Raw genomic sequence first — 22,898 nt, forward strand, 5'->3', positions numbered from 1 at the left:
TGTTCTGTGAGCTTCAATTTCCTCATTTGTAAAAGGGTGATAATCTTGGTTTTGCAAAATTGTTGTGAATATTAAGTAATTTATTAAGGTGATTCATACACTACTGGACACACATAGTGAGTTGCAATTATTTCATTTACATCTAGGCTCCCTAATTTTATTTTATTTTTTAAAAGATTTTATTTATTTATTTGAGAGAAAGAGAGACAGCCAGCAAGAGAGGGAACACAAGCAGGGGGAGTGGGAGAGGGAGAAGCAGGCTCCCAGTGAAGGAGCCTGATGTGGGGCTCGATACCAGAATGCCAGGATCACGCCCTGAGCCGAAGGCAGACACTTAAGGACTGAGCCACCCAGGCGCCCCAAGTCTCCCTAATTTTAGCTATTCAAAGTACTCCATGATTGGACCCTGACCTTCCTGTTCTGGCCTTAATTCTCACTGCCTGTTTGGTGTATGTTACACCTTCCTCAAACAGCACTTGCTGGTTTCTAAACATCCTCCATCTTCCCAGCTTTTTCTTCCCCTCTACTCTTCCTGTCTAACTATTAGTCATTTTTCAAGGCAAATTCAAGCCCCATCCCTTTCTTAAAGTGTCCCCTGATCTTACCGTTGCAGGATATGCTCTCTCTTTTTCACTGGGGCTTCCAGAGGGCTCCATCATTTTTGGCACTTCTTCCATGGACTTAAGAATAATTACTTATCTCTCCTATCAAAGTCCAAGCTCCTTGAGACCAGGACCCTGCTGTGTTCTTTCATTGGGCCTTTTAAGAGGGAAGTGAATAGGAAACCTTAAGCAACTGAGCTGGTTGCTAAAAGTAAGGGAGTTAACGGACATTGGGGTCATACTGTTGTGTCAGAAGGAAGTACTAAGGGTGCTCAGTACTGTTGTTAAAGCCAGGGTATAGGAGCAGGAGGATGGGAGGGATAAATCTCTCAGCTCCAAAATAAAAATCTCTTGGAAAACTAAGAACAGAAGGAAACCTCCCTAACCTGATAAAGAATATCCACAAAAGACCTGCAGCTAATATTATACTTAATGGTGAAATATTAAATCCCTTTTCTCTAAGAGAGAGAAGCAGGCAAACATGTCTGCTCTCACCATTTCTATTCAATATTGTGCTTAAAATCCTAGCTAGTACAATAGGCAAGAAAAAGAAATTGAAAGGCAAAAGATAGAAAAAGAAGTGTCTGACTGGCTCAGTCCTAGGCATGCAACTCTGGAGCCCCACGTTGGTCATAGAGATTACTTAAAAAAAAAAAAAGAAAAAGAAAAGAAAAAAGTAAAACTGTCATTATTTTCAGAAAACATAATTGTATATATGAAAAACCCAATGGAATACACACACACACCCCAAAATTGGTAGGAGAATCCAGAAAGGTCAAGGATACAAAGTTAATACAAAAAAATAATTCCACTCTATATACTATTAAAAAACAACTGGAGAATAAAATTTAAAATTTGTTCTTTGAAATGGTATCAAATATATCACATACAAAATAAATCTAACAAATAATAAACAGAATAACTCTAACAAAATATTTGCAGGATCTCTACACAGAAAATTAGAAAACGTTTATGAGAGAAATTTTAAAATTCCTAAAGAACTGGAGGGAAAAAAAGAAATGAATGTATACTATGTTCATGGTTGGGAAGACTCAATATTGTTCTATAGATTACCTTAATCCCTATAAAAATCCAACAGATTTCTTCTTCTTCTTTTTTTTTTAAGATTTATTTATTTGAGAGAGAGCGAGAGCGAGAGCACACAAATGGGTGGGGCAGAGGGAGAGGGAGAGAGAGAGAATCCCAAGCAGACTCCGCACTCAGGCAGAGCCCCATTCAGTCTCCATCACCCAACACTGAGATCAGGACCTGCCAAAACCAAGAGTTGGACTCTCAACCTACTGTCACCCTGGCGCCCCCAACAGGTTTCTTTGAGAAAATGGATGAGCGCATGATAAAATTTAAGCAAAAATAAAAAGGATATAGAATAGCTAAAAAAAATTCTGAAAAATAAGAAAGTTGGAAGAATTGAATTATTTTATTTCATGACTTACTGTAAAGCTAGAGTAGTCAAGACAGTGTGGTATTAGCAAAAGTAGAGACAAATAGATCAATGAAATGAACTAGAAATTTCAGGAACACACCAGTACATATATGGTTAACTGATTTTTTTTTTTTTTTTTTTTTTTTTTTACCAAGCTTCCAAGTCAATACAACATGGAAGGGAAAATCTCTTTAATGAATATTGCTGTGGGGTGCCTTCAGCTTAGGTCAGGTAATGACCTCAGGTTCTGAGATCAAGCCCTGGGTCAGGTTTCCAGCCAAGTGTGAAGTCTCTAATTTAAAGATTCTCTTCCTGGGCGCCTGGGTGGCTCAGTCGGTTAAGCATCTGCCTTGGGCTCAGGTTATGATCCCGGGGTCCTGGGATGGAGCCCCACATCAGGCTCCCTTCTGAGCAGGGTGCCTGCTTCTCCCTTGCCTCTACTGCTCCCCCAGCTAGTGCTCTCTCACTTTCTTTCTCTCTGTCAAATAAATAAATAAAATCTATATATATATAAAAAAAGATTCTCTTCCTCCTCCTTGTCCTCCCACCTGCACCATGCCCACTCTCATTCTCTTTCCCTCCAAAAAAAAAAAAAAAGACAAAATTTGCTGCAACAGCTATATATCCATGAAGAATGAGTGAACCTGAAACTCACTTCATGCACAAAAATTAATTTGATCATAGTGCTAAATGCAAAACCCACAACCAAAAAGCGTGTATGTGAGGCCACAGGACAATATCTTTGTGACCCTCTGGTAGAAAAAGGTTTTTTGGACAGAACACAAAAAGCAATAATCATAGGGGAAAAAAGGGAAAATTTAGACTTCATGAAAGTTAAATTTTCTGATATCAAAAAAATATTCAGATGGGGTGCCTGGGTGGCTCAGTCGTTAAGCGTCTGCCTTCGGCTCAGGGCGTGATCCCGGAGTTCTGGGATCGAGCCCCAAGTCAGGCTCTTCCGCTGGGAGCCTGCTTCTTCCTCTCCCACTCCCCCTGCCTGTGTTCCCTCTCTCGCTGGCTGTCTCTCTCTCTCTGTCAAATAAATAAATAAAATCTTTAAAAAAAAATTAAGAAAACAAATAGATAAGCCAGAGAACGGGGACATATATCACAGCACATATGAAGATAAAAACCTCAATAAGAAAAATGGCAAAAGATTTGAATAGACACATCACAAAAGAAGATACAAAAATGGACTAATAAGCACATCAAAATTGCTCAACATCACTAGTCTCAGATATTACACCTAAGAAATAAGAAAAAATAGATAATTTGGACTTTGTCAAGATCAAAAACTTTCGTGCTTCAGAGGATCTTATCAAGAAAAAGAAAAGACAGCCCACAGAATGGGAGGCAATGTTTGCTTATCGCATGTCTAATAAGGGACTTCTGCACAGAACATACAAAGAACGCTTGCAACTCCATAATAAAAAGACAGATGACCCAAGTAAAAATTGAATGGGCACTTCTCCAATGGAGAATGGCCTCTAAGCACAAGAAAAGATGCTCAGTCTCATTAGCCATCAGGGAAATGCAGGTCAAAACCATCATGACATACTTTATACCCATTAGGAGGGTTTCTTTAAAAAGACAGCAACAAGTGTGTACCCCCATGCACTGCTGGTGAGAATGTGAAATGGTACAGCCACTTTGGAAAACATTTGGGCAGCTCCTCGAGGGCTAAACCTGGCGTCACCATCTGATCAGCAGTTCCACTCAGGTGTGTACCCAAGAGAAATGGAAACATATGTCCCCACAGAAACCTGTACACCAGTATTCATCCGGCAGTACTCACGACAGAAAAAGTGGAGACAACCCAAATGCCCATCAAATGACTAATGGACACGTAAGGTGTGGTGTGTTTTTACAAAAGACTATTATTCAGCAGTAAGAGTACTGATGAAGCTCTGGTACACGGCGCAATGTACGTGAACTTCAAAAACACAAGGCTAAGTGAGAGAAACCTGCCGCAAAAGACCACACACCGCTTATCCCGTTTACAGGAAATGTCCAGGACGGGGAAATCTATAAAAATGGAATAGATTAAGGGTGGCCTAAGGCTTGGAGGGTGTAAGGAGGGAGATTAAAGAAGGGGGTGAAGGCCAAGGAGTGCATTACCCAGCCTGGGGTAACAAAAGTGTCCTAAAAGTGATGGTGCTGACGGGAGTGCACATCGAGACTAGAGTTAAAGCCACCGATTGTACGACCGCGCGGGTCAACGGCAGGGTACGGAAATTATATCTCAGTAAAAGTATTTCTGAAAGAAGCTGCAGTGACGTAACGCTACGTACAGACTGGAATGACTGGGTTGGCAAGACCGAGAACAGTAAATGTTGCTGAGCACGCGGAAGAACAAGGAGGCTCCTCCGTTGCTGGTGGAAGCAGGAGATGCCACACGCACTTGGGAAAACAGTTTGGCAGGTTTTTTATAACGTTAAACATTCATCTATGTTAAGATTCAGTAATTCCACTCCTGGGGATCCCCTCAAGTGAAACGAAAACCCACGTGCACAAGAAGACCTGTACAAGAAAACCCATCGCAGCTTCATCCGTTATCACCCCAAGGGGAAACATCCCAGAAGCTTGCCAAAAGGAAACCAGATGAACAACGGAGGGCCCTTCATCCGGCACAGACACTCCGGACGGAAGAGAATGGACAGCAGAGACATGCGGCAGCACGGACGATTCCCCAAATCGTGCGCGGCACAGACGCTGGCCGCTGAGCGGACGCGGTGGCTCGCGCCCTGTGTATGAAATCTGCAGGCAGGAGAAACTAACTGCAGGGAGAGGCGTCAGAATGGGCGCGTCCAGGATAAGGGGCCTTGATTAGGAAATGGGCCAAGGGAAGACTTTGGTCATGGAAATGTTCCATATCCTGTTTTGGGTGCCGGTTCTCTGAGTCTATACACTTGTCAAGATCATAAACTGAACGCCTAAGAGGTGCACGTTTCAGTGTGTGGTCCTCTTACCTCAGCTTAGCTAGGAAGGGTTGGGAACCAGAGTATGTACCCGGGAAAGGGAGTCCTGAAGGTTGCTTGCTTCATTCATTCGTTCAAAATACGATACGTATCTACTGAGCCCCTACTAAACAGGCAGGCCCTGTTCTGGAAGCTGGATCACTTGAGTTGGCTCCATGTTCTTGCCCTCATGGAGCTTACATTCCAGGGGGAGAGATAACTAACAAAATAAACATGAAAGGTCAGGTGCAAGGGAAGAGAAAGGATAAGGGGATTTGAAGTAAATGGTTCTACTAAATGCAGGAACTTGGCAGATTGTGGGCATCACCTTTGCTCAACAGGAACCCAAAGGTCCGTCCCTCCCTCCCTCCCTCCCTCCCTTCTTTTCTTTTGCTGTCCTCTTGCCCTCTAAGCCTGGTGCTTCAGTGTTTGGGCCTTAGAAATTTCCTAGCTGAGCTCCCACTAGCCTATGACTTTCCTGGCTCCCCTCTGAGGGCCAAGTATTGTAATCAAGACTCGCCCTCCTGGATGGGCTCAGAGCCTGGCCCACAGTGGGCAGAACCTCCATCAGGTGACGTTGATTTCCAGATTGCACGCAGTTGCAGGGACAGCCTGGGGGCAGAGCTCACCAGAGCTGCCCGCCCGAGTTTCCCCATGTGACCTCCCAACCTTCCCCGCCTCTCTCAGGGAAAAGGACCTTCCTGAGGAATTCTGCGCCCTGACTCTGACTTGCTCTTGCTTCCCTTCAGAGTCCTGGCAGCTGAACGACGCCCAGCGCTGTTGCATTTATTTGATCTTTGTCTCCTAGGGATGCCTGATGGCAGGGTGGACCGTCAGAGGACCCTTCTGCCTCTTCCCACCGCTGAGAGGGCAAAGATGTTGACTGTCCTGTCAAAATTCGTCTCCCTGACAAAGAAAGGACATGACCCCAAGCAGGTCACTGTCAGAGGAGATGAGAGAGACTGGTCTGTCTCCCAAACGTGCAGGCCCCTCTCAGTGGCATCGGCCTCCCGTTCATGACCTCATGGCCCCAAGCATGGCTTTGGGCTTCCTGGTGTAAGGGGCCCACTGATAGGGGATAGACTTCCCTGGGAAGCCATGATCTCCCTGGAAGGGGAGCCTTCCAGGCCTTGGTGGAGGGGAGAGGGGGGTCTCCCTTCCCAGAGCTTTCCTGGGCTTTGAAGAAGCAGTAGCCTTGCTGCTTCTCCCTGTCTCACCTCCTGTGGCTGTGAGTCACTCTTTGCTGCAAAATCAGCTGCCATGTCTGTCAAGGCAGTCCCTCTGGGGACTCTGACATGGCCTGGCCGAGGGTTCTGAAACGTCTGGGCACGCACTGTGTGCTGGTCTCTGCTTCCTGGACTCATGTGGAAGACCCCAGGTCCTGGGCATCGTGGTACTGACCCTGCGTTGCATTGTGGCCATCAAAATCACCCCCTTTGTAGGTTTCAGCGTCTTTCTCTAGGCCACAGTTAGGCAAGGGGGTGACACTCTAGTCATGAGCTGCCACTTGGGAGGAGGGAAGCTAGCAAGATTCCAGAGCCTGTTTCCTTCTTCCAACTCAACTCCCAGATTTGTTCTCTCAATGCTTTGTCCCGCAGTTTCTCCTCTGTGAAATGGGGGCAAGCAGACTTGGATCATCATGTGCTTCCTCCCAGGGGGACGTCAATCTCCCAGGTGTTTGGGGACAGGATGAGGGTCCCTGTGGAGGGCTTTCTGCACATGAGTGACCTTCATCCCAGGACATCTTGTGAGTCTCATGAATGCTGACTCATGACATGGATGGGCCCCAGCCCTGGGGACAGTCTTGGCCTCCTGTTCTCTTTTCTTGACCCATTCAGCGAGAGGGGGCTTGGGGACACATCCATGGACTTATGGCACATTAAGCTGCAGAAAGGAAGGGCAAGATGGAGCTGCAGCTCAGTGATGGGGTCTGGTCCTTGTGGAACGCCTACCTTGCGGGTCTGTGAGTGTCCCCAGCCAGATGTCAAATGGGGGTGCGGGGCTGAGGGGAGGTAGGCTCACAGATCCTCATGCAACCTGGACAGCCCACTTGACATTCCCTTCCTTTTGCCCTTCTGGGCTCCCTGCAAGGAGAGGCCGGCAACATCCATGAGGCTCTGAGCCTAGGGAGGGAAAGCCCCAGGAGGACTGGCTGGGAGCCCCAGAGGCACTCAGGCAACTCACCACTGTCCCCTGGCCCAGCTGCCCTCTAGCTCTGGCCTTCTTGCCTTCTCTTTCCTCACCCTTTGACACTTCAAAACACAGATCTAAGTCAACTCTGGGTGTACATAAGTAAAGATAATACATTCCCTTGACCTAAGTCCCTACCCCATGAGTCACAAAGCCTAGGCCCCTCTCCTCCCCCATGACCTATAGGTGCTGGACCCAAGCCTTCTCCCAGCTGCTGTGGCTTCAACCCTTCTAGGTCCTGAGATTAAAATGTCAGCTTGCTCAAATAAACAAGCACACCGACACAAGTTGGGATCCTACCAGCCCCACGTATTTGTCCATCCACACTGCCCATGGCATCGTGGCAGCTGGGCAAGAGGCCAGCGCTGTACACAATGTCCTCACAGCCCTGAGCTCAGGCTTTCCCATGGGATACAGTCAGTGTGGAGAAGGGAGGGGAGCCAGCTCTTGCACTGGCCCAGCGCTTGCCCCAGCCAGTTCTCCGTGTGGAGAGATGGGGGAGAGACCCTCTTGGGCTTTGGAATCTTCCCTGTCCCTTGGCCCAAGCTGAGTCCCAGGCAGCAGACAACCAGGAGAGCTAGAGTGAGTGGGCTCCCCTCTTCCTTCCCAGAGGAGAGGTGGCCAGGCTGGTCTGCCCTTCTGGATCCTGTCCTGGCACCACTGGCTTCTGGAGGTACTTGAGTGGACTAAGGGATGGGGCCCCACACCTGCATGACTATGTTGGTTCACACCTTCAGTGAACGTTTATGGAGCGTCACATGGTCCTAGGCACAGTGCTAAGTGCTGAGGTCATAAGGAGCTCCTGACCCTGGGCGATCACCATAGTGGAGGAGAACGTTATGACTGGATGATGGAGCTTAGCACAGAATGAGAAGAGGCACACAGTAGATGAGGTTGGGAGAATCAGGGAAGACTCCCTGGAGGAGATGTTGGTGCTAAATCCCATGGGGGCCATAAAGGGTGAAAGTGTAAAGGAGCAGTTGATGAGTCAATGTGCCCACAAGAAGTTAGAGACTCTCAACTGCCACCCCACTCACTAGGTCCCCTGAGCACATCTGGGCTTGTGCTTACGTGTGCAGGTGTGCGTACCAGGGGAGGGCCTCTACCACGCCATACTATCCATCCCCAGGACTTTGGGGTGTATCTCCAGATGAGATAGTATGATTTGGAACACTTAATGTCTTGGGGCATAATATGTGACCTGGGGAGTGACAGCCTGGGTAGGTGAGACCCCGGGGACAAGAAGATCACAGGACCAGGCCTACCTGAGATTTCTGTGGTGGCCTGACCTGCTGCAGGGCATCTTTCACATTCCGGGAAGGCAGCCCCATGTTTGAGGATTCCATATAGATCGACAGCACAGGATACGGGACAGAGACAGGCCCAGGTGCTCCCACAACATATGAGCTGAAGGAAAGTCTTTCTTGCCCTGATTCTCCTCTGAGCCAAAATGGGAAGAGGAGAGGGGTGCCCCAGCCTTTCTTCTGTGGTCAGAGAGAAGCATACCCCCACTTGATTCCCTTAGTTGCTAAGAGTGCCCTGAGGGCGTCACCACCTGTATTGCAAAATTCCAAACCAGGGCCTCCCTCCCGCAGGTGAAAGGTCCAGGACCTTAGCCATTCCTAGCCCTTCCCCCCTCACTCTTGTTTCTCTCCTCTACTTTTCCTCCCTTTCTGTAGCTCTGGGTAGGCCCCTGCTGGAACTGGCCCCCACCCCACAGCCTTTCCCCCTTCAATCCCATGCCAGGGAGCACAGATAGTTCTATCACCCATGCCCTTCCCTTTGCCTGATAGTAACCTCTTCCACAGCTGATGTCACTTCTGCTTTGCGCTGACACAGCAGTTGAGCGGGGCACAGCAGGGCCACGGGGTCCAGAGGGCAGCTGGCTGTGTCCCGAGCCAAGCTTCCCCTGTGTCCTCTCCACTAGCCTTTTCCAGCCAAGAGTCTGCTGTTCTCTCATGCTGATCCTCTGAACCAATGTGTCCACCTGGGGATTGAGTGTCGACTGGGCTTCCATGTGCCCAGCGGAAAGTCAGAGCTGTGCTCTGCAGCAGGGAGAATGGAGCCAGAGTTCTGTCCCGCCCCTGGGGAGCTCACAGATTTCTAAGAAAAACAAGTTGAAGCACCAATAGTCATTTGGGTAAAATAGTATTTGCTCATGGCAGAGTGTAAACATATGGAGTACAGGTCAGGAAATAGAGAGGGACCTTTCCTAACAGAGGTACCCTAGAACTGGTTAGGGGAAGAGGATGGACTTGAAACAGACTCACTTAGCATTTTTTCACTGTCTACTTATGTGCACTGTGCTAAGTGCTTTGACCATCTATTAATATTTACCCCTATATTTAACCTTATTTTGCAATGCTCAGGAAAGCTGTGCCAGCTTGGGGTCTGGGGGGTAGGACGTGATGTGGTAGGAATAGTACACCTGCTGGGGGTGTGGTAGGTACTTCACAGATTGTCGAGCAAGGAGTTCGTTCCAAGCACAGAACAAACATGCTAAGCAGAGAGTGGGTAGGAGACATGATGGGTCCCATCTCTCTTCTGTCCTGCCACCACCCACCCCAGCCCCCGCAGTCCCATCCAGGCTCTGTAAACCCTGGGCAAATTACAGTCTGGAAGGCCCCCTGATCTCCTAGAGGCATCTTCCTTCTACTCCACTCCCCATTCCACCTTTCTTCTCCACTCTCCCTGCCCAAGAGGGAAAAGGGAAAATCCCATGCTTGCCTTCAGCCTCACCTTTGCATTTAAGGTGTAAAATAATGTAACCATGGTCGATTTCCAGGCTGTTTTTCTGCTGTTCCCACATCAGGATTTGGCTGGACCCCCTGCCTTTTAAAAAAGATTTCATTAACTTATTTGAGAGAGAGAAATCAAGAGACAGAGCGTGAGTGGAGGGGGAGGGAGAGGGAGAGGAGCAGAGGGAGAGGGAGAAGCAGACTCCCTGCTGAGCAGGGAGCCCAGATGCGGGGTTTCCTAGGACCCCGGGATCGTGACCTGAGCCAAGGGCAGATGCTTAACCCACTGAGCCACCCAGGCGCCCCTGGCTGGATTCCCTTTTAAAGCCTGGAATTATTGCCTTTTATTTACCTTGGGGACTCTGGATTTGGAAAGTCATCTGGACCAGACATACTCTTGCAGAATTGTTGGTTTCCCCATGCCCTCCTTTCAAGCAGAAGCCCAGAGAGCCAGCTATATTCATCTTATCCCTCCCAAGCCTGTCTTTTAGCTGAGAACCAGCCAAGAGGAGAGAGGAGACAAACCCAGAGCCCCATACACAGCAGGCCCCTCCACCCCAAGACACTCAGGGAGGCCCACAGGGCCATTGACCCAGTCAGTCCCTGTCATGCTGGATACCCAGCAGTCTTCTCCCCTAACACTCTTCTTACCAAACCTCTGCTTTCCCTAGACAAGTGCCAGCTTCTTCATCCTGACCCCCCAAGAGCTACCTGGCCCTCTAGACCACCTGGCGAAGCTATGGCTGCTCTATCATGTATCTGGCCTTGGCTGAGGCCAGGACCACACTGCCAACGACTCAGGTCCCTGTGGAGGGTCACCTAAGGCAGTGGGGACCCCAGGAAAAGGATGGGGCCTGGTGCTGGCCAACCAGCTTCCTGCCAGAGCAGGCTGGGCCCTGGGCCCATGGGTCAGGACTAAAGTCAGCACACAGCGAATCCTGTCACCACCTTCGGGTTTCCAGGTTCATCAGCAAGAAGGTACCAAAGACAGAGGCATGGAAAAAGTAGATCTTGCTTGGGAGGATGCTTGTTTCTGGATTAATCCAGGAGAGCAGGAAGAGTCAGATGCAGGGTATGGGAGGAGCCCATTCTCTGGTGGGAGTAGGAGGGTGAACTCAGCACATGAGGTGAGAGGTGGGGATTGAATTGTCCCCCTCAAGAGGTGGGGAACACCGATGACACTTGGCAGAGTAAGGGCTGCCTCAGGGCTAAGCTGTCCCTTCTCCAAAAGAATGGGTTTCATCGACCAAGAGAGTTCACCTGGACCAGACTTCCAGGTGAGCAGCCTGGGAACTTCCGCTTCCTAGGAGCTGCCCGGTCACTAATTGGGCTTAGCAAGGACACTAAGGTGGGCCCCATCCTGGGAGACACAGAACTCCCATGATGGTTTATTTTGGTTCCCTGAAGGCCTTGGCAAACCTTTCTTAGACTAATTATGCTGCAGAAATCCACCCAACCTTCCCGCCCTCTCTCCTTCACTCAGGGGAAGACGTACCTCATGGTCCCACAGCTCTCCTCGCCTTCCCTGGTGCCTGCCCAGTTTTCTTTCACAGCTGTCTCCCTCAAAACCTCACAACCGCCTCCCAGCCTTGGTGTCTGCTTCTCAGAAGACCCAGATCAACACAGAAGTTTCTTAGGGCTCCAGAATGATAAATCCCTGTCAGTTAGGACCTGTGAGCAGGACTTTAGAGTTTAGAGTAGATGAAAAAAATTAGCAACAGGAAGGAGCTGGGGGGAGGAACAGTCTCTGGACCCTCTGAATGCCAATCTCTTCAAACTGGTTTGTCTCTTACGGACTGAGGCAGGGCAATGCTTCTGCTGCCACCTGGTGGCCGTTCTGGGCAAAGCATCTTTGCATCTTCCCACTCTGTTCTGTGACTCTGCTCAAGAGGGTGCCAGTGGAGAATTTGTTGGGGTCCCCTTCTCTCTCATTTGCAGCATTAATTGTAGGTGTTGGCTTCCAAACCGTATGCCCAAAAGTTCTTCCTTTAAAATTATCACCATAGTTGCACATATCTATAAATATACGGAAAGTTATTGAATTGTATACTTTAAATGGGTGAATTGTACGGTATGTGAATTATACCTCAATAAAGCTGTTTTTAAAAGCCAGCACAATAAGAGGAGTTGGAGTCAAGGGAGGCTTTTAGAACATGAAGATGAGGTTGGTTGGTTTCAGTTTCTTAGGACAACCCCAAACAGATATGCAAGAAATTCATACAGTATGTATTCAGGAAATACTTGATAAATTACTTGTGTAGTTAAACGGACCACTTCTTTTATTGTCTCACCACCCACTCTTTAACCTCTAAACCCCCACTTCTCCAAATCAGGCGTCCACAGCCTTCTCACTTTCCAAGGTCACCTGAGAGATTCTAGTCTAAGCACCTGAAGGCTTTTAATTTATCAGAACCCTTGACCCTTTAGCACTGTTTGATACAGTCAATAATCACTCCCTTCTTAAAATATTCCTCCTCTGACTTTTGTGTCTTGAAAACTCTTGGTTTTCTTCCTGCCTTTCTTATGGCTTGTTCTCTCCCTTTCTGGCTCCTCTTCCTTCTCCCTCAACTCCTTGAGATCCTTTCTCCCTTCATGCAATCCTTCGGCAATCTCAGCTCTTCCTGTGGTTCCAGTAAACACATCTAGCTACACCATCGTTCTCGCCAGTGTTTATTACCGTCTCCAACTCTAACCCAGATTGTCCAGTGACCCTTCAAATTTCATCATCTGAGTGTCCCATTAACCCTTTAGACTCACACATACCTAAAGCTGAATTTCATGCTGAACCCTACTTTTGATCCTTCTTCCCCCGCCCCATCCCATTAAGAGCACCACTGACCGTCCAGTTGTATGGGTTTGAGACCTTGCAGCCGCCTTTGATTTTGCTCTCCCTTGAACTCTACATCCAGTCAGACGCTAATTCCTGCAGCTCCTGCCTCTGAGATGCCTCACATATCTTTCCATTCCTTTCTAGTCTTCTGTCACCATCATCATTCAGACTTTTCATTCCTGTCCCTAAACTAGCCCAGCAACCTTCCAACTGATTTCCTGGCTTCCAATCTCCCCCCACATCAAACCCTTATTGTCCGATTAGGTTTCATAAAATTAGCTTTCATTTCATTGCTCTGATTGGAAGCTTTCTTGCCTTTCTTTTGCCTGAATCCACTTGCATTTCTGTTGCCTGAATGAATTCCATGTCTGGCATTTGAGGCCTTCCATATTCACTCCCAAACCTCTTTCCAGGCTTATTTCCTATTCTCCAGTGAGAACAGTGGGACTGTTCTTCCACAAGAGCGAGCAATGTTCCCACCTGCCCGCTTTTGCTCACACTGCTGTCCCTGTGTGGATGACACACAGGAAGTCATTCTCAGTGTAGTCAGACAGAGCTGACTCAAAGACGGGTTCCAGCACAAGTTATCTCTTGGATCCTCAATTTCTTTACCTGTAAAATGGAACGATAAAAGTCTACCCCGTCGGGCTGGGTGAGAATTGACTAAGATAACGCACCGTAAGGCGTCTGCCGTGCGGGTGGCTGATAGATGGTGGCTATGCTTTCTTTGTGTTTCTGAAAACATTTGTCACCCTTTTCCAAGGGGTGTCATCCCAAGTCCATTTCTTTTCTTTTCTTTTTTTTTTTTAAGATTTCATTTCTTTGACAGACAGAGAGAGAACAAGCAGGGAGAGTGGCAGGCAGAGGGAGAGGAAGAAGCAGGCTCCCAACTGAGCAGAGAGCCCCATGCGGGGACTCGATCCCAGGACCCTGGGGTCATGATCTGAGCTGAAGGCAGACGCTTAACCGACTGAGCCCCCCAGGCGCCCCTCAAAGTCCATTTCAATGCCATTTGTTGCAAAATTCCTGTCTTGACCTTTCCACTTGCCACCCCAGTCACCTTCCTTCCTCAGAGCTGCTGTTCTCATACTCACCACATGCTTCACCCATATTCTTCCCCAGCTGTAGTCTCCGAGGACGTCACAGTTAATACAGAGCCTTGGAGCAAGCAGGTGAAAAGCAAAACTATTGCATGGATGACTCCCATGTCAAAAAATGAACTTTCGAAAAAAAAAAAGAACTTTCGGGGCGCCTGGGTGGCCCAGTCGTTAAGCGTCTGCCTTCGGCTCAGGGCATGATCCCAGGGTCCTGGGATCGAGCCCCACATCAGGCTCCTCCGCTGGGAGCCTGCTTCTTCCTCTCCCACTCCCCCTGCTTGCGTTCCCTCTCTCGCTGGCTGTCTCTATCTCTGTCAAATAAATAAATAAAATCTTTATTTAAAAAAATGAACTTTCGTGATTCCTGGCTGGTGTGGAGAGCTAGCGTGGTGAAGGCAGCCACCGAAGAGATTCTGTGAGTCTAAGATGAAAATGCACCCCAAGTCTTTATGAACATAATAATTACTGACTACTGGCTTTTTAAAAATACTCTTTTTCTGAATATGAAAGTGCTCATAATCACTGTAGAAAAAAATTAACGAAAATAAAATAAAATAAAACAAAAATTGGCAAAATAAAAAGTATCCACCCAGAGATATCACTGCTATGTTGTTAAATTCTTTAACATTAGTCCTTTTTCTCTATGCATCTAATTTACACATAAAATTTGGACTCTGTAGATATATATGCCAGAATTATGATGAGCATTTTCTCATGAAATTAGATACTACTCAAAGTGTTGATTGCACAACAACCCATCTTGTGTATATATCCTTTTTCTTTTCTTTTTTTCAAATTTCTCACCGGTTTTAATGAATGGCAATACCGTATCACACGCACTTCTGGGTGAGTTCAGGGTGAGAGTTTCCCGACAAACCCTTTCTAATACTAAAACTGCTTCTTTTTGTGTCATCCAAAGTCCACCTCAAGTTGAAGGAAGAGAAGGCTGGATGGGTCCTAAGTTTCTTGGGGGGATCCGAGTCTATGCAATTCTCTCTTCTCAAGGAGATGGGGCAGGAGGAGCAAGTTCTAGCCCCCAAAGAAAGAACTAACAATAAACACATTACTCTGTCCTTCTTCTGAGGCCTGCCTGCCCTTTAAAAAGAACTACATCCTTAACTCACAGATATTTTTCAAACTCGTATCCTTGTTTATCTAACATTTTTTCTATTGTTGGATATTTGAGCTTCCTCTTTTTCAGGTTTTAAAAAATTGTTATCAATTATACTGATAGAAACATCAGGATAGAATTCTAGATTTGGGAGTATAAGGTGAACAGAATAAAAGAAAATTAAGCTCTTGGTTCCAAATTCCCATCCAGAAAATTTTTTTAAAGTGCAGAATTGACCTTTATTGAGGTATGATCGACATACAAAAAGCTATACATCCTAAACGCATACAACTTGATGAGCCTGGAGGTGAATCTACACCTGTAAAGCCATCACCGCAGGAAATTTTTCATCGCTTTGTAGTTTTACTACTCTAGCTCTCTAATTAATTTCTGCTTCTTTCCCAGGTGTCATGGAGATCATCGGTTTCAGGAATGAAAAGTGGTTGGATTCCATGTGTTCAGAAGGAATGTAATGCAAAAGCCTTCATGATGAGCTCAACTCAGGCACCTGTGACTATGAAGGATAAAGGTTACTGCAAGTTGCAACATTTCTTGCATTGTCATAACTTTTTCCTTGTTTGGTCATTAAACTCAGTCTGTTTTCTTGTGTATAGTAGCAGTAAGACATTTCTGAATCTCAGACAACCCTGTTTACTGCAGGGCCAAGAGGGGGAAGAGAGGCAGAAGTCATGACTCTATTCCTCATTTGCCTTAGAACTTTGGGTCTCCTGCCACATTGCTCCCTGTCCTTCTCCCTTGCAGCACTTCTTCTGATCACAAATCACAAGTTACTTGATGCCTATCTTGTTTACCAGAATGTAAGTTCTACGAGGCAGAGGCCCTGATGATCTTACTTGCTCCTTATCCCAGAGTCCCTCCTGTATCGTCGGCCCTCAGCAAATGCCCATGGGATGAATTATCACTGGAATGAGGACTCAGGATAGAAAAATATGTGTCCCCTGTGATGGGGCCCTCAGAAGCTGGGACAGGGGATGTGTTGGGTGATTGCCCCAAGACCCTGAAATGATGCTGGGAGAGTGAATGCCCAGGTGCTCCAGTCTCCCCTCTTCACAAGCTTGGGACAATCAGTCATCAGGTCTCCTGTGAAATTTGGTGAATGGGTCTGAAGGAAAGAACTGTGTTCTCTCAGGTCCTCTTCCGGATAATTCCTCTTCTCTCTCATGCCTTTCTTTCCCCTCCACCTCACCCCCTTTCTTTCTAGTCTGGTGTCTCCTACTCACATGGAGCTCTTTCCTCCCCCGCTGCACCCTCTGTAAAAGGAGGCCGGGCTGACCCTCACCACCCTATACAGAGCCCTGCCTGCCGCAGCTGGAGCTCTGCCTTAAGCGATAATGCTGACTGATTACTTCAGGACCATGTGAGCCCTCCATGTCTGGACTACACTCAGCAGAGGGCATGATCATGGCCTCAGACCCAAGTTTCCAGGCAACTGAAGACTAACTTCCTTATTTGCGTTGATGGCATCCTCTGTTGCTGGCATCCTCCATCTCCCACCACGTGGGTGTTGGCTGGTTCCCTCTCCCTGTCCAATCTTGTGTAGAAGGCATGGGCAAACAGGGATAGTTGTCCAGGAGGGTTCTCTAGAGATGGGAGGAAAGCTGAAGGGCTCATTTAAAAAGGCTGTCTTTGGAGAGATGAAGATACAAAATGTATTCCAGCAGGACTTGTTAAGCCCAGGAGGTAATAGGAAGGAAATAAAAGACTGAAGTGGGTCATTTTGATGAGGGGAGTGGGTTTCCTCCAGCCTCTCTGTGAAGTCTCTGAGGAAATACAACAAAATGCTCTTTTTTTGGCTTTCTGGGCTGGGACAGCTGCAACAGGACTTCATACACCTGAATCTTCCAATGGATCTGACTTGTCTGTTCTAAGGAGCTGTGGCTTGTGGCAGCCCCGGCACAGTGCTATGATGTTTATTGTACAAAAACAGAGAGAGGGGACTCCCTTGGGATTAGCCTACTCATGTCAGTTTGCTGGGTCCGCCGTGTCTGTTGCTGAAAACTTCAGCTACTCAACTTTCAGTATTTTTGCCACACAAATGGCTGGTGGTGTATTGGTGAAGGGTAAGCCCTTACATGCAGGATTTTCTTATAGATAAGTGATCTCCAGCGTCTTCCATTGAGAATCATTGCCATAGTGAGCCACTGTTACTTACAGGGTGTGCCCTATTATTTATGTTTATTGGGGTGGAAAAAGTTGAGGGTCACTATGTAAAACACAGAAGGTGATTTGAAGCTTCTCCCTATAGAATCTGGACCGTGAGTTGCCCCAGGATTCCTTTCTCTAGAATATGGAAGGTGGCTTATCTTGGGGGAATTTACATGGAGAACTTATAGGAAAATGAGCCACAAGTTTCCATCCTATGGCCTTTGCTGTCTCTGGGCTCTCTGTCAGGACCTAGTGGATCTGAGTGGCACTGAAGAGCCTGGCTAGGATGGGCATGGCATGAAAAAGGAGTGAACTGCTGGCAGAAATGTGGTAATCCTTTTTCTGGTGTGTGCAATAGGATAGCTTACAACCAAAAAATGTATCCCAGTGAAGCAATGGGACCAATTCACCAAGTGGGCTAAGAGCCATCATAATGAAGTACTTTGGGTTCTGATGGACAGTAAGACTTGCCATGTGCTCATAAAACTCCTCTAAGAGCTATTTTCTTTCCAGAGTACTGTTACAATAGTCTCCAGGTGAAATGCCATCATTCCACTCTGCTGGTGTCAGCTGGAATGGGATGGGGTGGAGACAGAGGGTTCTGGGGCCCCTGTCTCTCAGAGATAATGACGACGGAGTCCTGACTGAAGGCATGTCCCTGAAACCTGAATTGCTGTGGATGAGTGGAGGACACAAGGGTGGACGCTATGGTAAGATAACTATAGCACACAGTTTATAAAGGTTTCTGTATTTACTGTCTTAATGCTAAATCAGTCCTTCAGGTCAGCAGGGCAGGCTTTAATACGAACACTTTGTAGATATATGAACTAAGTGTCAAAGGGACTTGCCAAAAACTATACAATTAGTAAGTTGCTGAACCAAGAGTTAAACCGGTATTTTGGGTTTCAAGGTCAAGCCTCTCGGGTGTTGCAAAATTGTTAAAAGGCAACCAGGGCCACAGGACTCTGGTATTGGCTGCCCTTATTAACTGGCCACTCTGGAAAAATCAAGTGCCATTGAAACTCGAGGACACGAAGAACTGCCAGACGAAAGCATCAGGAGCTCCCACTTGATTGCCATACTTAGGACTTCTTGAGTAAGACGAAACAACGTCGGAATGAGCAGCACTTTTTGAGAAAATTTCTCAAGCTTGGTTGCATAACCCGCGCTCCCGGGGTTATTATGGGTTGATCCACACACATGGGGAATGCTCAAGACTGAGCAGGGAAAGGCAATGTTTGTCAGTGGGCGACCGTGAATAAAGCAGTCCAGCTCTGGCCTTAAGGTCACAAGGGTGTGGGACCTGTCGCATGATGAACCTCTTTGAGTCCACCCAAACCCCTGTTGATCACAAGCCTCCCTCGGAATATAACATTCTCCCCCAAGGAATCAGAAGCCATCTCTGGTTCCTCTCCCTGCTTCTTTGAACTATACTGCTAGCTTCCTGTTCATTACCCCTGTCCTAATGCTCCGTTTTGCAAGCCAGAGGTCCTTTTGAAATTGTTTGAAAAGCTTGTGGGTGAGAGGCAGCAGCTCCTATTCCTTCACTGTCAGCTGATTTCACACAAAATGGTCTTTTGTCTTCCCAAAGAAAACAAGCACCTTGGAATATGTCTCATTAGCTGCTAAAATATAGAGATGAAGCTCTTCCCTCTAGGGAATCTCACAGAGAGGCCTTGACTCCAGCCCAGACAGAGTTCATTCCCTCACCGTGTCTGGGACTGGGGCAGAACAGCCATGCTGCAGAGCCAGGGTGAGAGAGCTGCTGCTTTTCCAACCCTTTCTTAGGTGTTGGAGAGCACCTGTTTATCAAGGACCCGAGGCCAGCCTTGGGTGGTCTGGGATCAGGATCTCTTTATGGGAACACTCAGGACTGGTGACTTCCACTAGGCTGGTGTTTGACTGAGGGGGAAGGTGGGCTTCGGTCAAGTGGAGCAATAGAATGACCCAGATGGGGAACCAGCAGCTGGAAAGAGGGCAGCCCCCACTCCGGCCATCAAGGAGGAGGAAACCCCCTGCACCTGTGGGGTCAGTACCATTCTGGGCCATAGAACATGCTTGTAGGGGAGCCAGGGCAAGTGATCAGAGGCTGGAGCGGGGCCTAGGCAGGGGTGTGCTGGGGGCACAGACACCTGAGATTGAAAAGAAAGCAGATCGGCTCTGATACCTCTCATAGTTCCATTTTGTGCTCGTGCTTAATAGCCCTCAGGTTAGTACTAAGAGCCATAAGATAAAGTGGTCAGCTGAACTGGGTCCAGACATCCACTCCTCTTAAAGAGTCCCAAGTCACACTGTTCTTGCCCTTTGCTGTCTGATGCAATCTCCCAATCAGGGTTTAGGCTCTTCCCTAGGCTAAGCCCCCACTCTTAAGGAATACCCTTCTGTCAGTGTAGTTCCCTCATACGTCATATGAGGGCAGACCTCAGAAGGCTACAGACAATCTGGAACTCTGTAGTGTCCCCCTCTCTGCCCCCCATCTCAATGGCAGTCCAAGACCCTGACCCTTAAGTGTCCAAAACATAGGCTCCTCCTGCCACTAGCTTTTCGCCCAGCTATAGGGGTGGAGTGAGGGAGGGTAGCTGCCCTTCTCCACCCCACCGTGGGACAACTCAAGGTGAGACATTAAAGGAGACTCAGATGCCATTGAATGAGCCTGGAAGAGAGGCAGCACTTTCTGGTCTCCTGTCCCTGCCCTTGGTCTGCAGCCCAATCCATGTCGGCCCTTTCAGGAGCTTTTAGTGAAAATTAGCCCAGACCTGAAGTGGAGTCTGCCAGCTCCTCCCATGGTGCTTTCATCTCCTCTCCTGTCTGACTGGGACCACCTGTCTACCAGGCCCCTTCTGTAAGCAGCCCTCCTCTCCCCCCAGCACTGGCCTCGCTCACCCCTCCTTCCTTCCACCCCAGTCTCCACATCCCCCTCCCAGTCTTCTCTCTCTCCTGCCAAACCCCTGCCTTCCAGCTCCCTTCCACCCCCTTTCCTGAAGCTAGAGGAAGAGAGAAAGAGCCTCTGAAGCGACTGATAACCATTCCCCACTCCCTCCCACCTGCCTCCTCCCCCCAGCCGGTACAGATTCCCTCTACAAAAGGCAGGAAGCAGAGGCTTCCTGACACCAGCTGCTCTCCTGCTCCTTTGCCTTCTGCTGGCTAGACTGGGTTGTGTCTTTGCTCCCTCTTTCTTCAGGTGACAGTGGGTACCTGAGGTACCCAGGCCCCCTACCTCATTACCCCCATGAATGCTGTGGAAAGTCCCGAGGGGCAAGAGCTCCAAAAGATGGGGAGTGGAGCCTGGGACAACCCTGCCTACAGTGGTCCCCCCTCCCCACATGGGACACTGAAGGTCTGCACCATATCCAGGGCAGCGCCCCCCCAGCCCCAACCCAAAAAGCCTGAAGATGGACCCCGGGAGAAGGCATGCAGGACCCTGGTATCCAGCTGCTGCTTCCAGATCTGTCGTGGCATCAGAGGTACCTGGTGGGAGGAAGGTTCTCCTGGGATACTGGAGTTAGGAAAGGAGTCCCAAAAGCTTTTGGGGGGCAGATGTGACCTGAAGAAGAGGTGGGATCTCAGGCTCTTTGGGCTTTATGAATTGTCTGTTAGAGCTAAAGGCCCCAGAACACAGAGGCCAGTGTAGTGGTCTCTTAGAAGGAGAACCTGGTACAGTTATCTCTGGGGGCCCAGAAGGGTATGGAGGGAGTTAGCTTGAGGGAGGACAGGTTTGTGATGATCCCCCAGACTGCTCCACCTGAAACAAGGACCTCCTTTCCATGTCTTCATCCTCGGCTACCCAAAGTCTTTTCCATGGTCTACCTCAGGGTGTTTGATGAAGGAGGGCAGGCTTGAGTGTGGTTAGAGTAGCCAGAGTCAGCCAACATACAAGGTGATGGGTGAGCAAAGGGCCGAGGTAGAAATGGGAGTAAAATCCAGGGACTGGTGGGTCAGGCACCTGGGAGCAACCCTGCTGGTGGCAATCCTAGGCATCTCTCCAATGTCCCTTAGGACTTTGGGGAACAACTCTGACTGAGAACACAGCTGAGAACCGGGAGCTTTACGTCAAGACCACCCTGCGGGAGCTGTTAGTATACATCGTGTTCCTGGTGGACATCTGTCTTTGTGAGTAACATCTGTCTCTGTGTACATCTGACTGTGAGAAGTGTCTGTATGTATGTCTGTGTACACGCTTCTGCAGCAATGCCTGTGGAGACAGCCTCTGTCTGTGGGAGCAGGCTGTGTCCTCGGACTGATTACCTTTTCAGCTTAAGATATTTCGATTAAAAAGAACTTGTCCCTGAGGTCAGGAGAAGAAGGCAGATGGTGAGAAAGCTGTTAAAGTTACTTTGTTACAAGGGAAATAACATGGTTTTTAAGTTCACGTTCCTGACACCAACCCAGCAACCACCATGTTCCGTTGGCGAGTGGAAGTTTTTACCCTTCTGAAAAAGTAGAAAACAGTTCCTTTCGGTTTAGAACGAAAAATATTTTGCTGGGTTTCATGTGGTTATTATGCTAGGTCTGATCTCCATTTCTTTAAAGGCAGAAGGAGAAAGATTTCAGCAGGCCTTAGAGCTCAGATACCCAATCAAAGGGCTAAAGATGCAAGTAGTGTAGTCGTGGTCAATGCAGCTGAGATTCTTCCATGTGAGAGGCCACCATGCCACAGGCACTGAAGGAAGCTTGTTTGAAGTTCTAGCTACAGACACAAACTGGAAAGGTTTGGTGTCTAAGTTTCAAGGACCAAGTGAAAGGATAGAACAAGTGCACCATGGAAGGTTAGAGTCAAAAAATTATTGATTGAAGGTATAGGGTCCGAATTTACACAGACTTGGGTACAAACACCAGGCTCTACCATTCACCAGTTGAGGAAACTTGAGCAAGTTGCATAATTTCTGTGAGTTTCAGTTTCCTAATTCATACCTATCCAATCCCATAGGATTATATGAGGTTCACATGAGATAATATTCATGAAGTCATTACCCCAGTAAAGAGCAACTAATACCAGTAAATAAATAGGCATATGGTAAAAAATATTTCATAATGTCACCACCCTGGTCGCCTGACCTGATGCCCTCCCTATATGATGGGCCTCCCTATATGATGCCCAGTGCTGGACAAAATACTCCGTGGGCATATGACCAGTACAGAGTTCTGTGATGCAATTCAGTTATATTTAGATTTGGGGAATTTGTGAGGACAGCAGAGGAAATGATATCTGAACCAGAAGCTGAAAGATGAGGAGGATTTAGCTCCTTGAAAGGAAGATGAAAAGAAGGGAAGTTCCTGGGAAGGGAGAACAGCATGTGCCTAAGGTTCTGAAGTCCTTTACATTTTGACGCTTCTGACATGTAGTAAAAGAGTACTGTTAAGAGCTTCCTAGTCCCCATCCTCTCCCAAGCCTCTTTCTTCTTTCAGGCAAAACTAGAGGCAATAGTGAGCCTTGGACATGGTCTCAGTAGGGCTATTTTGGCACTCTCCAAGGTCCTGACCTCACCTCCCTGGCATCTCAGCTCCCTGTCAGCCTCCCTGAGCTCTGACCATCTGCAACTAGACTATATATTCTCAGTGGGGACTATATACCCCCTAGGGGGTAGAAACAGTTTCTTGGAGGGCAAAAAAAAAAAAAAAAAGAAAGAAAAAGAAAAAAACCCAACTTAGATATTGCAAAAGTTTTTGGCCCCAGAAAAGGCCACAGTACATAAACAAATGTAGTATTTATGTGCTATTAAAATTTAATTGGGGTGAGGGGTGATTAGGAAGAAAATGTCTAAA

At 47.8% G+C, this 22,898-nt stretch overlaps 1 protein-coding gene across 2 annotated transcripts in view; it reads left to right on the top strand.

The window, feature by feature from the left end:
- Positions 1-22,898, top strand: part of PKD2L1 (polycystin 2 like 1, transient receptor potential cation channel) — a 128,539-nt gene that overhangs the window by 78,430 nt on the left and 27,211 nt on the right. The window contains exons 7-10 of one of the 2 annotated variants that reach the window (XM_057308579.1): positions 15,375-17,845; positions 19,865-19,977; positions 20,317-20,599; positions 21,132-21,245. In XM_057308579.1, the coding sequence (XP_057164562.1) occupies positions 20,365-20,599; positions 21,132-21,245 (349 nt within the window). In that variant the 5' untranslated portion in view covers positions 15,375-17,845; positions 19,865-19,977; positions 20,317-20,364. The remainder of the gene's footprint in view (positions 1-15,374; positions 17,846-19,864; positions 19,978-20,316; positions 20,600-21,131; positions 21,246-22,898) is intronic. The other variant, XM_057308578.1, reaches the window with a different exon arrangement.

This window comes from Ursus arctos, unplaced genomic scaffold (genome assembly GCF_023065955.2).
Source record: "Ursus arctos isolate Adak ecotype North America unplaced genomic scaffold, UrsArc2.0 scaffold_7, whole genome shotgun sequence".
In the NCBI taxonomy this organism is placed as follows: domain Eukaryota; kingdom Metazoa; phylum Chordata; class Mammalia; order Carnivora; family Ursidae; genus Ursus; species Ursus arctos.